The 17016-nt window shown below is 41.6% G+C and overlaps 1 protein-coding gene across 1 annotated transcript in view; it reads right to left on the bottom strand.

Annotated features, from left to right (window-relative positions):
- Positions 1-17016, bottom strand: part of LOC147016037 (neogenin-like) — a 557153-nt gene that overhangs the window by 45023 nt on the left and 495114 nt on the right. The window contains exons 24-25 of the mRNA XM_085849139.1: positions 14247-14336; positions 544-738 (exon numbers count right to left, since the gene is read on the bottom strand). Coding sequence (XP_085705265.1) covers positions 544-738; positions 14247-14336 — 285 coding nt within the window. The remainder of the gene's footprint in view (positions 1-543; positions 739-14246; positions 14337-17016) is intronic.

The raw sequence follows: 17016 nt of genomic DNA on the forward strand, positions 1-17016 counted from the left end.
CTCTTAGCCAATAATCTTCAGGGTGTTTACAAAGTCCCAATGCAAATGACAGTTGTAATATCACTGGTTTCCACAACTCTCATGGGATTGTGAGTTAGACCAGTGACCATGATGGGCCATTTTAAAATCGCTCTATAAGTACCTAAACCTTTGTAGCTATCTGAAAGGTAATATTGTATGATCCCCGACCCCATTCCTTTGTGGGTGTAGGGAAGTGTTTTATTCCCCTACAAAAAATATACCCAGCAATGCTGGGTACCCCTGCTTGTATATTATGTATGTCTTGCTTCATGAAAACAGGAACATATGAAGGCAACCCAATCAAAGTCTTCGAATTAAAAGAAAAGGAAAGCAAGAAGCCTCCCACACCTCTCCTTTTTCCAAATTTAATTGTTTAATCTTTGTGTGTACAAGTGTGCATGATGATATACCTGCTGGACTAATAGCATTTACTAACATCTCTTCGGATTTAAAATAACTTTGATGTGAAAAGGCTTTGCATTGAGAAAAGCAACCTTTGTGAACTTCATTTCAAGATGTTACCTGGTATTGTGAGTAACGGAGTGGTGGAAACGTCGAGAGGACTCGCCAAAGTGCTCGGTGTGGCGAAGCTGCTAAGAGTTGCGGACGGCCGCATCAGGCCAAGTGAGTGTGTACGAGTGCGCTCATCTTCACGCACCACCTCGTGTTCACCAACCACCGCGCCCTCTTCAACCCCATGGGTGGCGTGCAACGTATCTGTGAAACAGGAGAATAGCTGATGCACTTTACTCCAATGCAATTCGAAGAAAAATAAAGGTCATTGTTGAATTAGATTACGATTCAATTGTGGACGACAGAGTGGCTTAAAAGCCAAAGTGTTTTGCAAGAGCTCTTTCACTTTATAGTTTTCCTTTGATGTTATAAGGAGATATGTCTGAAACCTTTGTAGTGACTCACAAGGCTTTCTCATGCACAATCACATTTTCAATAACAGCAACAGTCGTTAAAATCAAACAGAAATAGAACAACTTCAAAAACCGTGGAGGATTACAGCACCATTCTTTCACCACATACGGTCTATAGGCAGCAAGCAAATTCGAGACCAGTATAATTCGATTTAGATTTGTTGTCGTGCAAAACTACTCATGATTATGCAAATACAACTCAGCAGAGATGAGCCTCAGATAATTGCAAACCAAAGGATGAACTAAAAAGCAATAACACATAGGTGTGATCGTGGAACGTTGATATGCGATGTTCATGACAATATTATTGCTGTGCATTTTAGCAATGTTGGGCAAACACTTTCATCGATTTGGAATCTCAAAAGATCCAGAACATGTGGTCATTATTTTCAGGAAGCACCAACGCACTTATGTGCAGATAAGAAATGCAACTGCGTGAAGCCTTGTTTCATTGCCCTCACTGTTGCCAGTTCAAGTCCTGTGACTGCACATTGGAAATATCCACACCCTGAAATGGAGTGGTGACCTGTCCCCCAAATTTGGTCTTAGAAGCAGAAACGTTCACTACGTGTCATGCTCGAATGGCCAACGCCACCACCATCACATGGTGAACAAATCTGGGCAATACCTCCTTCAACACACTGTGCTAATTAACTGTTTTTAGAATGTAGAATTAACTTAATAATAAGACTGTTGATAGAATTAGTGTACCAGAGAAACAGGTAAGAGCGCAAACTAATACGGGTTTCTAAAATCCAACCTGCTCTGTGCAAGAGTTACATACTGGATATGTCAATGTTTTATAAACCTACAGCCTCATTTTGGCTTCCCAGCAGTCAGTCAGGAAAATAATTTAACCAGGAAGCCATCAATAGCTTGCCTACTTCTTCATCAAAAGGCACTGCAGGATCGTTAATAAGCACCGACAAATGCAGGCAGATGCATGCCCAGCTTAATGTCCATCAGAGGGACAGGGCACACAGAATGATGAATTTCCCTGCATGTGAAGCATCAGGATGATGGTTTATAGCTGGGCTGAGATTGAAACCCAGGTAAGACAGATCAGAGGTAAGTGTGCTTCCCTCTGCACTATCCTGTCAGGATTTATGTGCTTGGTGTTTTCACAATCATTCGTATTTTTAAGTCTTGGTCTGTATTCTCTTGAACATTTATTTTTCACATTTTAGTTACCAAGATGATTGTTATGGTTAAAAAAAAACAAAAAACTTAAAGACATAAAATCTGACTTTAAGTTTTGAACTTGAACATTACGTTACAAAGAATTACATCAGAGCACATCGCCAATTTATTAGCATTTGATGGGGCAGCACAACCTTCTCGTACGAGCGAAAGCATTACTAACAGGTTTTCAGTATAGAAATGAGATTAACCATTTCAGCTATGGTAGCTAAGTTGGTGACACGTAGCTAAGTTAAGGGACAGAAGTTAATCTCAGGGAGATGATTTCTTGCTGAGGATTAATAAAAGGGAAGAGAGCAGAGAAAGAAAGAACAGTAATCTAAAGTCACTTGTGTTCTCCCACATTACCCTGGACGTTTGGAATTAATTTCCCACGTTCTGTGTGACGTTGGTATTGGAATGGCATTAAAACCAATAAGCAGAATTCACAATTTTATTACAAAACTCAAGTATCATTTGATAATGCGCGATAGATCCCGTCTTCCTATTACGTATAAGTTTGATGAACAGCAACTCAATAGATTCAGAGATATTTACTGCACAAACTGACGATTGTGGAAGTACGAGCAAGTGGGGGAGACGGGTGACAATACAATCAGCAGGAGAAAGGAGCAGGAAAGGGCAGTGAGGCTAAAATGACCAGGGCAGCACCACATGGCAAAAATGGAGCCCAAGTTGAATATTCAGATAACTGAAATTTTGGACCATGCTCCTAACAAACATAAAGAGACTTGCTTTAGAAGCTTAGAACACAAAATCGAAATGGATCGAGTTCATAGAGCACATGATTGAGCTTCCAAAACCATAAATACCACTCATTCAGAGAATATTGGAAAGGCAACACACAAACATGAAGGTGCCCCAAACACGCAGGGGTAAATCAAAGTTAACAAATATTTTTTTATGCCTCCGCTGACGAAGTCGCCGGGGGCATTATGTTTTCGGGTTGTTCGTCCGTACATCCGTCCATCCATCCATGCTAGTTTTCTCTGTTTTCTCGACAACCACTTATCCGATTGAAACGAAATTTTCACCATCAGTGCAACGACTAATATAGAATGTGTTTTTGATGATTATGACGTCATACATTACGTGGTGTGGCAGCCATGGAGGAAAAAAGGAAAACATTTGGACCACTGCATCTCCAAAACTGCTCCATGAAAAAAATTGAAACTTGGCATATGTGAAGTACTCCCAATGGGAAACAAGTGTGATTTTATGATAATGTCAAAGGTGGCTTTATTATGATGTCATAATGGCATATGTCAAATGCTTTGACCAATCAGTATGAACATTTTTGAGGGTCATCTTATGGCTAAATTGTAATTGGTGAAAAAAATGATGATGTCACCAGTCACGTGGTTCGGCAGCCACATTGTTTTTAATACAAAACATTCAAAAATCTTCTTCTCTGAAATGGCTGAACAGATTGAGGCAAAACTTTCCAGGTATGATTGCCTATCCATGAGGAACAAAAAATTCTCCAACTATGATAATATGGAATAGGCAAAGCCGAGAAGCGAACATAGAATTCTTCTTACATTCGCTTCTTAAATATATCAAATTAAACAGTCTGTTTGCTATGAAAAAAGAAATATTACCTTAACATTACCTTCACAACAACAACTACACCGCCTAGAACAGGATCTCATCTGAAAAAAAAATTCCTCAACATTACCTTCACAACGACTACTACACCGCCAAAAAAAGAATCTCATCTGAAAAAAATAAATACTAGAAGCGAACGTAGAATTCTTCTTACATTTGCTTCTGACTTTACCTATAACTTCTTCACAGCTGTATATGCAATTTCCAGTTACTTCGGCCTGGATTCGGGATCAGCGATCAAATAACGTAAATCACGATTAAAAATTATTTTTTGATGATGCGGGAGATATCTTTATTAAAATCAGTGGAGGAAATATACACCATGTCTGATATTATTTGGGTCTTTCATGTCTCCGACGATGCCTTCATCTCCCGGCATGCATCATTCCCCATGACACATAGTCTGACAGACATATTGGATTATACACAAATTTTGTAAAAATTATTTATCTTGAACCGGTTCATCAATTGACATGAAACATCACAATCATGATCTAGGAGTCATGGGGAATATTTGTTTAAAATTTCAATCTGATTGGATACATGGTCTGGCAGTCAGAATTATTAAATATTTTGAATCTGGGTTCAGGGATGATGTCATCGTTGGCTTTGTTATGATGTCATAATTGCATGCCTTGTTTGCTTTATCCGATGAGTATGAATTTTTTTGAAGTTCATCTAAGGCTACATTGGCTACATTGTATGGGGGAATGAGGGGTGGGGGGGGGTGTTGATGACGTCGTCGGTCACATGGTTCGGCAGCTATATTTTTTTCTTACATAAAAACCTTCAAAAATCTTCTTCTCCAAAACGGCTGAACAGATCGAGGCAAAACTTTATAGGTAAGCTTGCCTATCCATGAGGAACAAAAGGTTTTCCACCGATGACATTGTGTGTCACCTGCTTTGGCAGCGATTAGTTTTTTTGAAGAATAAATATTTTAAAACCTTCTTCTCCAAAACAGCTTGACAAATCGAGGGGAAACTTCACCCACATGTTCCTCGAGCCTTACGGATACCATGATGTTCACGAATAATTAATAGGTCACATGGTCTGGCAGCCATATTAGTTTGAATTAAAATCTTTAAAAATCACTTCTCTTGAAATCCTTCATCAATCGATGTGAAACGTCACATTTATGATTTAATAGTCATGTGGAATATATGTTGTAAATTTCAACCTGATCGAATATAGTCTGGCAGCCAGAATTATTTAATATTTTGAATCTGGGTTCAGGGATTTAAATCAAACTTGGTACAAGTATGTATAATGATGTAATAATGTGGGTGAAGGCAGATGCGGTGACGTCATGACATCGAAGAGTGCCCTTCTAGTTTCCTATATTGTCACATCTATTTGTAAATGACTGTCTGTTTCTGGGTCACGACATATGTATGTGTGCAGACGACGTGAATTTGCACATGTACAGATTTGCATCCCCATCACTCATGCAACATTGGTGATGAGCAAAAATCAGTCCGTAAGGTGTGCATCGAACTCTGAATCACTTATATTAAGTTTCTGATATTAAATATTGAGATTAAAAACTTTACTTGAGTAATAGGAAGCAACCTGAGATTGGACGCAAATAGGCATTTGGTGAATCACTGCAGGTGACATGCAAAACTATCTTCTTTGACAAATCAGAACTAATCACAGCCTACAATTAAGACCTTGCCCATAGCACAATTGAGTATCTATACAAATAGCATTATCTAGTATTATATGGATGTACTTGAGTGATGATGTTGAACACTATCCTCTTCCCTCATATTTTCGATCAGACTCCATTACTGCAGTGGGTACCAGGAAGCAAATGCCACATCAGGTATTGCTGCAAGCATTCTGATCAAGAGGAAATTCCTGCCACAGATTAACCTGTCTGTCGTATACAAAACAGTTCTGGGAGCAACAAGGAACAACTTAAAAAAATTTTTTTGTGCTCTTCTGGCTAAACAGTTGCATAAGCTCCATCTATTAGGCGTGAGCTAAGCAGATCTACAGCCTCTGACATCTCCATGGGATTGTACTGTCGCCAATACTAGGAAGCTAATTAAATTCTCAATTTTATAGACCAGTCCACTCCAGAGAGGGACATCCACAGACATGCTAGTTGGCCCTCATCAGTGTGGAGCAGGACAAGCCCGAAATATGTCTGTGGATGTTCCCTCTCTGGGGTGGACTGGTCTATAACATTGAGAATTTAATTCTCTTCCTGGTATTGTCCACCATACAATCCTCTGGAGATGTAGGGGCTGCAGCTCAGCAAAGTTCAGGTCCAATAGGCAGAGCATATGCAACTGTTTGGCCAGTGGAGCCTTAAAAAATATAAAAAAATAATTAAAGTAAGGTGGTTGGGATGAGAGGAACCTTTTAATGAGAGGATCCGAAAAGAGCCACAGCCAACCAATAATTTGTATTAATCACTACTTTATCAATTTAGACAAAGAAACGTTAAAGCACAGACCTGGCCTCAAGCGATGTTTCCTTCATGATCCACATCCCTTATCAGCCGAAATTCCAGCTCCAGCATTTCGCAACCATTTTATATCTAATTCACAACTCGTTTCCAGCCACACGCCAGAGCACAGAATTGTAAAGTCAGCAAGGATAAAGCTGGACCATCATCATTTAAAGGCTGCTCATTCAGGAATCACAAATGACGTGATGTACTTGAACAGTTATATTGAACATTATCCTCTTCACTTACTTCTTAGAGTTGGAGGGGGCACACTGGGTTGCTCTCCCTTCCCTTCTTGGATTTCTTGGATTTGAATCTCGGCCCAACTACAAGCTGTCATCAGAGTGTGCCGCAGTCAGGGCTTGGCATCAATGTGTGTGCCATCCCTCGGATGAACGTTAAACTGGGCGTCCTGTCTGCCAGCATTATTTGGTGGACGTTAAAGACCCAGGGAGTCCTTTGTGTAGAGGAACGCCAGCAATCAGCGGCACCCTGGACAAATTCCAAATTCCTGCCCTAACCTACAGAGGGCATTGCTTGCAAAACTGGCACAATCATGCCCCCAGCAAATGATGCAACTTGCAGCAATGTGTTGCATTCTAAAGAAGCAGAAGAAGAAGAATGAAACCATCTCAAACTGGATTTCTGTCATTACTGATATCAAGGTTGGTGGAACAGAAATACAACAGAGGATAGAAGGCATTGTAAGAACAGTGTGTTTTGTCAGGATCAGGCAAACACAAGACTTCAAATATACAGGTCAGGTCAGGTATGGGAGCATGTGACAGAACAGCGCGTCACTGCGTCCACTTTCCGCCGATACTCCAGGGGCCTCCGTCTGGCCTTCCCCCAGGCAGATGCCAGGCCCATCCCCATCTCCTTGAGATTCTGGTCAACCTGCTGCAACCACGAGGCATGTGGTCGGCCCATTGGCCTCCTCCACTCACGAGACTCCCTCGCTCAGAGAATCTGGTGAGCAGGATCAGCGTCAGGAAAACGAGCCACATGTCCATACAGCCACAATTGACGCTCACGGACCATGCAGGTAACAAATCTCATCCGGGTCTCTCTCAGCAACTGCTCGTTGGACACAAAATCTGACCAGCGATAGCCAAGGATTCTCCGAAGAGACCTGGTACCAAAGGAATTAAGTCTCCATCTCAGATCCTTGGTCAGAGTCCAAGTCTCGCATCCATAGAGCAAGACTGGAAGCACCAAGGACCTGAAGACTCGGACTTTCGTCCTCCCGCACAGGTACCGGCAGCGCCACACCCCATGATCCAGTGAATCCATGACTCCCCAGGCCCGACCCACACGTCTATTGACCTCTGACTCACAGCCAGCAGAGACATGAATATCACTGCCAAGGTAAGTGAATCTCTCCACAACCTCAACATCCTCACCACAAACAGGCACAGACAGGACAGCAGCATCCAAGATGTCATTGAAAGCCTGGATCTTAGTTTTGACCCAAGAAACCCGTAACCCCAGCGGCTCCGACTCCTCATTCAGCACCTCGAGGGCCCCCAAAAGGATATCTAAAGTCTCCGCAAAGATGACTGTATCATCTGCGAAATCAAGGTCCGAGATCTTGACATTCCCAAACGATGCACCACAGCTTGATCTTTCCGACATCCTCCCTAAAATCCAGTCCATACAAGTGCTGAAAAGTGTGGCGGCCAGTACACACCCCTGACGAATTCCAGTAAGAACTGGAAATAAGTCAGAGATGGTACCACCACACTTCACAGCACTCTCAGTACCAGAGTAGAGTTCAGACATCAGATCGATCAGTTTTGGTGGCACCCCATGAAGACCAAGAATCCTCCAGAGGGCATCCCGATTCACTAAATCAAACGGTTTACAGAGATCAACATAGGCTGCAAGCAGCCCCTGCCGAAACTCTGGTCTGCGTTCGGTGAGGACACGAAGAGCAAGGATACGGTCAATTGTTGACCTCTTTGGTGTAAATCCTGACTGCTCTGGACGCTGTTGCTCAAGCAGATGGTGGCGAACCCTATCAAGAATTATCCGAGCAAAGACCTTGCCCGGCACTGAGAGCAGCGTCACCCCTCGGTAGTTGTTGCAGTCTTGGGGATCACCCTTCCCTTTCCAGAGAGGGACAACAAGGTCCCTCTTCCAATCAGTTGGGATGATGCCTGTGTTCCAGGCAGAGCACAAAACTGCATGCAACGACACGAGTGCAGCATTTCCACCAGCCTTGAGAAGTTCAGCATGGATGCCACAGATCCCTGGAGCTTTACCCTGTTTCAACCGGTTCACCGCAGCCCGTGTTTCCACAAGCGAAGGTGGACCACAATTGATTGGAGGGTCAGCAACAGGGATTGTAACACCATTGAGGTCCAACTCGACAGCTGGTGGATCAGCCTGGTACAACCGCTCAAAGTAACCGGCCCAGTGGGCCTTCACTTCAGACTCCTCTGTTAAGAGCCTACCACTCTCTGCTCTAACTGCAGTGCTCCGAGGGATGGGCTTGGATGATCGTAATGCGTGAATTCCCCTGAAAGCGGGACGAGAATCACCTGTCCACAGGTGATGCTCTACCCCCTCACAGATTCCTCGCACATAGGCCTCCTTGTCCACCCTTAGTGCACGTACAGTTTTACGCCTCAGCTCCCTGAACAGTTCAGCTCTGCCATTCAGCCTGGCCCTGCGACTCTGATCAAGGTATCCAGTGTCCCTTGAGAGTCAAAATTCTTCTTTGCCCTGCGGTGAGTTCCAAGAAATCCACTGGCAACATCAAGGACGGTGGTCTTGAAGGTAATCCATAACTCTTCAGGACCCCCCCAAAGCACCCAGACACCCCAAATGTCCACTCAGCCTGTTTGCAAACTCCTCAGCTACTCTCTCATCCTTGAGTTTGCCAACATCCAGGCTAGGCTGGGATGGTACCATTCTCCATGATTTAAGGTGCAGCTTTAGAGTTGCTACAACAAGACGGTGGTCAGTATTGAGGAACTGAGCACTCCGGTAGACCCTGCAGTTCTGGATCATCCTCCAGCGACCGTCAATGAGGACATGGTCAATCTCCTTTGCCACACCGCCAGCGTTGGAATACCAAGTCCAGCGATGAGCTTGTAGGCGCTGAAACCATGAACCGGCCACCCTAAGTCCATGACTTCTCGCAAAGTCAAGGAACTTAGTGCTATTCTGATTCATAGTTCCTGACCCATGGGGACCAACACACGTCTCATAACCGTCCCTATCAGTTCCAGTCGATGCATTGAAATCCCCCAAGACTAGAAGTGTATCTCATCTGGGGCACTGATCAACCACAGACTCGAGCGTGGTGTAGAATGCATCCTTCATGGTGAGGTCGCTCGCCTCAGTCGGAGCATAGACAGAGACCAGGGAAATGACACCTAAGGAGTGACGAATCGTTAGTCTCATAATACGCTCGTTGACCGGTGTTACCTCAATTACCATTGGGGTCAGCTTACTGGACACAGCTACAGCAACTCCTTGAGTATGGTAACTATCAGAGTGACCAGACCAATAGTAGGTGTAACCATCCACCATGATCTCGCTGCAATCCGGTCTCCGAACCTCAGAGAGTGCTGCAATCCCAATGTCCAAACGCTTGAGCTCAGATGATAACAGAGACAGGTGATCATCCTCTCTTAGGGATAGGACATTCCAGGCACCCACCCGAAGGGACCGCCTCAGATTAACCCAAGGAGACCGCCGTCTTGTGGACGACACCTCAGCACCACTCCGACACATATACAGATATACAGCATATACGACATATACGACATATACGACATATACAGCATCACTCCGACACAAATATACAGATGGGTTATCAAGTGAATAAAATGCATGTTCAACACCTGCTCCATCATGTAGTCATAAGTAGTATGCTGCAATATATACACTAATGTTGGCATGCAAAGATAATGTGGATCGAGAGAGTCACCGGAGAAGTTCAGTCCTTGAGAATAGGCACCATTATTTCATTAATGTAACAAACAAACAGTGTGAGAAACGTTATAGCACCAGATATACCATGAAAAAAAAAGTATGCACATAATTTTGCAATCATTTAGACCTTTTACTTTAAAGGTTAGAAGTGGGGTGATAGAACTTTAGAGATGACCCTCATACATGAACCATTTGGCAGCCATAACTGAGCGATTTTGAGCTCACACGCTTGGAAGCAGCATACATTTAATGATCAGGTTGTGTGTAATATTTTATTTGTCAAGTGTAAAACTGTCACATATTTGCGAGTTACATGTGAACAGAGAGCATGTGTGCATATGACACGTGTATAGTAGGATCAGTCTGTGCTGAAAAACTGTTTCATAATCACAGCTGACGTGCAATATCAGAGGTACAAGGAGGACCCCTGTAATTCCGAAACAGTGTGCTCCCACAATACATCCAAGCTCGTGGAAAGCAGTACGGCAATGGAACTCGATATGTCTCTGGGCATGGTGTGTGGAGATTGTTGGTGTTATCACATTGAGTTTTGGTGGTTTAGAGATAACAATACAATATGGGTTTATGTCTCATGGCATGGAATCATTAGTTAAATACTTTCATGGTCTTTGCGTCGTGGGGAGAAGAAACGAGGGGACTTATTCTTCACAGGTGGTGGCAAAACAATGTCTGTTGCAGTGCTTGTTACCTTTGTCGAAGGAGAGGGTATTGCATTTGTACCCGTTTGTTTGTTTGTTTGTTCGCACAGAACTTTTGTGTTTTTCTCCGCAACTGCTTGTTGGATCGACCCAAAACGACGACTTAAGTAGAATGTTTTATTGATGATTATTCCGTCATAGGTCACGTAGTGTGGCAAAAATGTTGGAAAAACGGAAAAACTTTGGACCTCTGTAACCCTCTATTCTGTTCTTGTGTATGGCAGCGTGGCTGCCAGGTAGCTATCATTTCTTGGAGCATGGCTGTGCCCCCTCTACCAGTACATTGGTACTCATTTTGCTGACCTCAGAAGAATGACAGGCTGAGTTGTCCCCACCTGGTGTTGATTCAGCAGCCAATGGGGCTTGAACTCAGAACCCAACAATCCCAAGCCAGTCAACCTAACCACTAAGCCAACACCAGGCTTCCTTCTATATCTCTGAAACAGCACCAAGGAAAAAATTGAAACTTGGCACATGGCAAGGACTCCTCATGGGGAATAAGTGTGATTTATGACATCATAATTTCATATGTCGAATGCTACATCTGATCAGGATGAAAAATTTTGAGGGTCATCTCGGGATAAAATTGTCCACAGAAAAAAAAATTGAAGATGTCATCAGTCATATGATTTGGCAGCCATATTGTTTTTAAAAATAAAGCCTTTAAAAATTTTCTTCTTTGAAGTGGCTGATCAGATCGAAGCGAAACTTTACAAGTATGACCGCCTATTCATGAGGAACAAAAGGTTCACACATATGATGTCATAGGTCACATGCTTTGACAGACATTGGATTTACCCTAAGACGTAAAAAAAATCTTCTCGAGAACGGCTGGACAGATCGAGGGGAAACTTCACACAAATGTTCCCCAAGTCATGGGTGTACAAGTTTGTTAAGGAATAATTGATAGATCACATGGGTTGCCAGCCATATTGGATTGAAGAAAATATTAAATAATGTTTTCTCTGGAACTGCTTAATCAATCAATGTGAAACTTCACAGTTGTTGTCTAGTCATGATGGGCAATAAACATTTTAAATTTCAACTTGATCGGACGCATGGTCTGGCAGCCAGAATTATTTAATTTTTTGATCTGGGTTCTTTTTGATTTGTTTGAATGAGGCAAACTTGGCTGTGCCTGGATGGGCTTGAGGGTAGAGGAGTCACAGCTGAAATGCAAATCCTATCCAGGTTCCTCCTGATGACTTCATCTTTGCTTTTTGCTTGTTTAGGTTCCTTATAATTACTCCAATGCAAGACTGTACCTATTTAGTCTTCCATTTGATTTGAATTGAATTTATTTTAATCCCATTTTAAATTCAACTGAATAATAATATCAAAGTCAGGGGGCAGGGTCAGGTTCCAATCAAAGTGGGGTTGCATCAAAGTGAGACGTCTTGGTACGCGGTCATTACTGCCAGCAGTTATAAAGTGGCAGTTCTAATTATGTCTCTTATTAATGATGTAACACACCAGTACACAAACGCCAAACAAAAATACACCACACAAAACAAGTCTTGGCAAGGGTCTGCAATCTCTGATTGCTCTTTTTCTTGTTTTCAGATTGGAGTGCTGTAATTATAGATGTAGAGCCAATCTTCAAGTAGCTATCATGTGAGGTGGGAAGAGTCAAAACTCTCACCATTTCTATTTATGTAATATATAGTTCCTGTATTTCGATTATATTTTTTATTGCTCAAGTATATTTATTTCCCCTTTTTCCATAAATTCACACTGATACATGTTAGAAATGACATTGCATCTCTTGCAATATTAATTTAAATTACAATATTTTTAAACTCAATGCTTTGATATGTGGATTATGGAAAATGCAGGTCAATCCAAATTTAATAATGGCAGAAACAACTAGATGGTATTCATAGAATACTTACCCTACACAGTCTTGAGAAGGACTAGGTGATATTTGAGACTTCTACGTATGCAATTATGACGTCATAACGAAGATACTTATGACATTGTAAAAAAAAAAAAAAATCACACTAATTCCCCGTGGAGAGTACTTGCTATGTGCCAAGTTTCATTTTTTCAATGGAGCAGTTTCGGAGATACAGAGGTCCAAAGTTTCTCCTTTTTTCTAGCATGGCTGCCACACCACGTGACTGATGACGTCATAATTATCATTAAAACATTCTACATGAGTAGTACCTGTGGTGAAAATTTCGTATCAATCCAACAAGTGGTTCCAGAGAAAAGGGAATCATAAAATGCAGCCACATACGTACGTACACACGTATGAGACCGATCGTTTAACCATCCCCCCAAACCCCCCTTTTCACTTCGCGAGTGTGGCCTAAAAATGTAAGGGACAGTGATAGTGGTCATGCCTTATGTAGTAAACCATTCTTCAAAACCAAAGATCAAATGTATTTCAGAGCTGTACTCTGAGTAAATATTGCATCAGCTTCAAGCCAAAACGTTTGCACTATTTTGTCTTCCCAATGAGATGGTCAAGTCCAAAATAGTACTGTCTAAAACTGGCGATGGTAGAAAAACTCAAATATGACCTGCCCATCCCACCGAGCATGAACATTGAAAACAAGACATTGGGACTGGGCATAATGCTCAAATATATAAAGGAAAGGATGGTATTGCAAATTCAAAAAGCAGTAACTGATGCCTCAGCCTAAATGGCATGGAAATTAGAAGAAGAAAAAATACAAATAAAAAGACCTGACCAGGTAAGCAAAGATAACCTGGAAGCTGACAAGTGCTGATGTTATGTCGATAATAGGCTGAGCAAATGGATTGATGAAGCAGACCATCAATGAGATTTTGAAAGACATACAAGGAAATAGTACGACAAATTAACCCCAATTGGAGGCTGCTGGCTAGGGTTCAGTGATGATGATTAATAGAGCCTTTGGAACAAAGACATGAGGCCAGAACATGCTCTGGAGGAAAGGTGTCAAATCATTACAACTTTGTTCTCAAAACATGCCCCTCGTAAAAATAATTAAGGGGACACTTTTGGTCCTGGGAGGATTCTGCCATTTGTCACCAGTTACAGAAGATTACAACCAATAATTGGAGACAGCCAGTAAGTCTATAATGCATATTTCCTGAGACCAAAGCCTATTCGTCATCAAGTGATACTCATAAGAACATTGATATCCAAATGAGTTTATGGTATGGATATGGCATTGCAAACAATATTGACATGGAAATGTTCTTCAATTTTGTCCACTAATGAAAATGTGCATACATATTAATGGCTCAAAAAAGTCCCAAATATATATTTTATAGCTTTTTGCTCATTTTGCCTTTTATTGTTCAGTGCAAAGGTGATTCCAAAAGGGCCGGAGGGTTCTGAACGGCAGGGAGCTGTATGGTGGCTCAGAAACTCACACACAGGCTGTTGAGGCTCCAAGGGAATGATGACGTTGGGTCTCATTGTCTTTCTGCTGCCAACAGAGGCACCTTCATCACCTTCACGATCTATCGCACCACAGTCCAAGCAAGATAAAACAAAGACTCAGCATGAAATCACTCAATATGTAACGTTTATAAAATACTTGTGTCCCAAAAGCTTCCTACTAACATGTCAGTGTACGTTCTCCAGCTACCCATCATCACGGAACAATTTATCTGTGTTGGTGCCGATAACCAGCATTATCAGAGAATACTGTTAGTTTCAGATAAAGTTGTGAGCCAAAGGTGTCATGAAGTCAAGTCCTATGCCTGTGAAGGTCAAATACATGCCATTGTCTTCATTTCCATTTGCCATTTTTACTGGTTTACATCATTCTACCTGAGACAGCTCGGTCCAACTTGGTCTCAAAGTGCTCGTGGAAACATATTACCTGAGGCATGGGTGCACGCATTTCCTCTTTATTGTCGGTAATAGGTAAATAGGCAGTCTTGCCCCTGAGCGAGTCAATGGGCTTTGCCTGATTTTGTCGAAATGAGATCGTGCTGGCCATCTCTGCTTCACTGTGGCACGTAATAGGTTCAGATAGCGCTAGGCCAGCCATCACTGGATGGTTTCACACAGAAAAGCCAATAGCTATTGGAGCTGTAGAACACCACTGAATTTTTCTTTTTCTGTCTTTAGCATTATTGGGTAAAATTGGTTATTTCAATAAAGATAAATGGGATGTGATTTGAAAAGAAAAAAACAAAAGATCATTGGCATTGAAAGATAAAGGCACTGCTGGCTTATTGTGATTAACTGTAACTTTAAGGCTTTTATGAATCAAGTATGAGTAAAACAAATGTTTTTTTTAAATGAATAATTCTCTGGAAAAAGAGGTTGGGTGGCAGAGGATGTGATGGGTGGGAGGGGGACGAGTTAGTTGAGGGATTACATTGAATTTCCTTCCAACTTACCCCATTATTTTCCTCCTCATTCCTGCAAAACTAAAGACCAAATACAGTATATTTGCGATGGAATAGGAATATCATATTTCGTCCATCTTATGAATCTGTTTGCCGATATGTCATTGCAGACTTTCTGCTTGCTTCGCTGTCCCACGCTGAGCCTGTGTGCACACCACTTCCTGATAGCATGGACACTCTATGCCCTTTATCACTATTCGAGTGAGACCAGCAATACCGCTCACTAAGTTTAGCACCTAATAGACTGTGAAGCCTCGTTTAGCATGGAACCCGATGCAATGAATCCAGAATGTGCTCCGTTCTGGATAAAACAGTATGGGATAAGTCCCTGGTGTATGTTGTACACACCTGCATATAGAATATAGAGTATTGGGAATCATTCTCGAAAGTAAATTTGATCACTACTTTCCTGCTTGTGTCACTCAAGTTTGCTGTGAATCACCATTCACAATTTCCTGGGCTATGAAGGATTGCAAAAATTCACATCGTGAAAACAGTGCATCAACACAGACTGCTTATACCTATTTATAAGGCATTCCCTGAACAGTGGCAGTGTTTATCTTCCAACAACATGTTTTAGAAATACATATTTTTACAAGAACCACTGAAAAATGCAACTTGACAACCTCCCTAAATTGAATCTTGTGTACAAGTCATCTCATTTTTATTTTATTTAAACATGTAAAGGCCACAAGGAACAATGATTGCCCTTGCACAGCAAGCTACATGGCGATAGTACAATGTAGACTTTGTTGGCAAAATGACCCTTTTCATGACTGCGTTAACTTTTTAAAGGATAATAATAACATTCACAGTCTACAGTCGTTTCCTACTTCCAAAATGTTGAACAACTTGTCATTATCTCCCAACAATCTAATGTTTTAGAAATACATGTTTTTACAAGAACCACTGAAAAATGCAACTTGACAACCTCCCTCAATTTAATCTTGTGTACAAGTCGTCTCTTTTTTATTTTATTTAAACATGTAAAGGCCACAAGGAACAATGATTGTCCTTGCACAGCAAGCTACATGGCGAGAGTACATTGTCGACTTTGTTGGCAAAATGACCCTTTTCATGAGTGCTTTAACTTTTTAAAGGATAATAATAACATTCACAGTCGACAGTCGTTCCTACCTCCAAAATGTTGAACAACTTGTCATTCATAACTTCTTTAGTTTAACCTTTATATGAAAGAGTAATGGGATCATATTTATGGCTTCACTTCTGGTCCTCATGAAATACAAGTCTAAGCAGTAAACTGCAAACGCCTCCTTCACGTTACATGGTCATCATTGGATGAGTTAAAAGAAGACTTGGTTGCTTAAGAACTGAAGAACCCTCTGATTGTCTAAACTGACTAAATTTAAATGGCGTGTAGACTTAAAATTCACTTATAGAAACGTTATGAATATGGATCTTCATAAGTCCTTATAAGTACCATTTATATTACATGGTTTTGTAGCTTTGTGTTTGTGAGAAAAGTGACGGTAAGGCAAATGGTGGAGTTAAGCATAACTGCATGGAGCTCAAGATTGTAATGCAACATTTTGCATAACAATATTGTACACAGCTCCTTCCCAATTCCATATTCAGGCAATGCATGACATCATCACCAGGTACCAGAGGGAGTACTCAGTGTTTACCCCATTTGTTTGTTTGTTACTTGCAAAATGGAAGATTTTTCAAGTATATTGGTCAGTCAATTTTGTTATTTTGTCTGTTTGTCAATCGGCTACAGGTCACAATTTTAAACCGATCTTCACGAAACTTCACCACA

The sequence above is a fragment of the Eptatretus burgeri genome, chromosome 12, assembly GCF_056783735.1.
Source record: "Eptatretus burgeri isolate ZD-2024b chromosome 12, Ebu_testis_v1, whole genome shotgun sequence".
In the NCBI taxonomy this organism is placed as follows: Eukaryota; Metazoa; Chordata; class Myxini; order Myxiniformes; family Myxinidae; genus Eptatretus; species Eptatretus burgeri.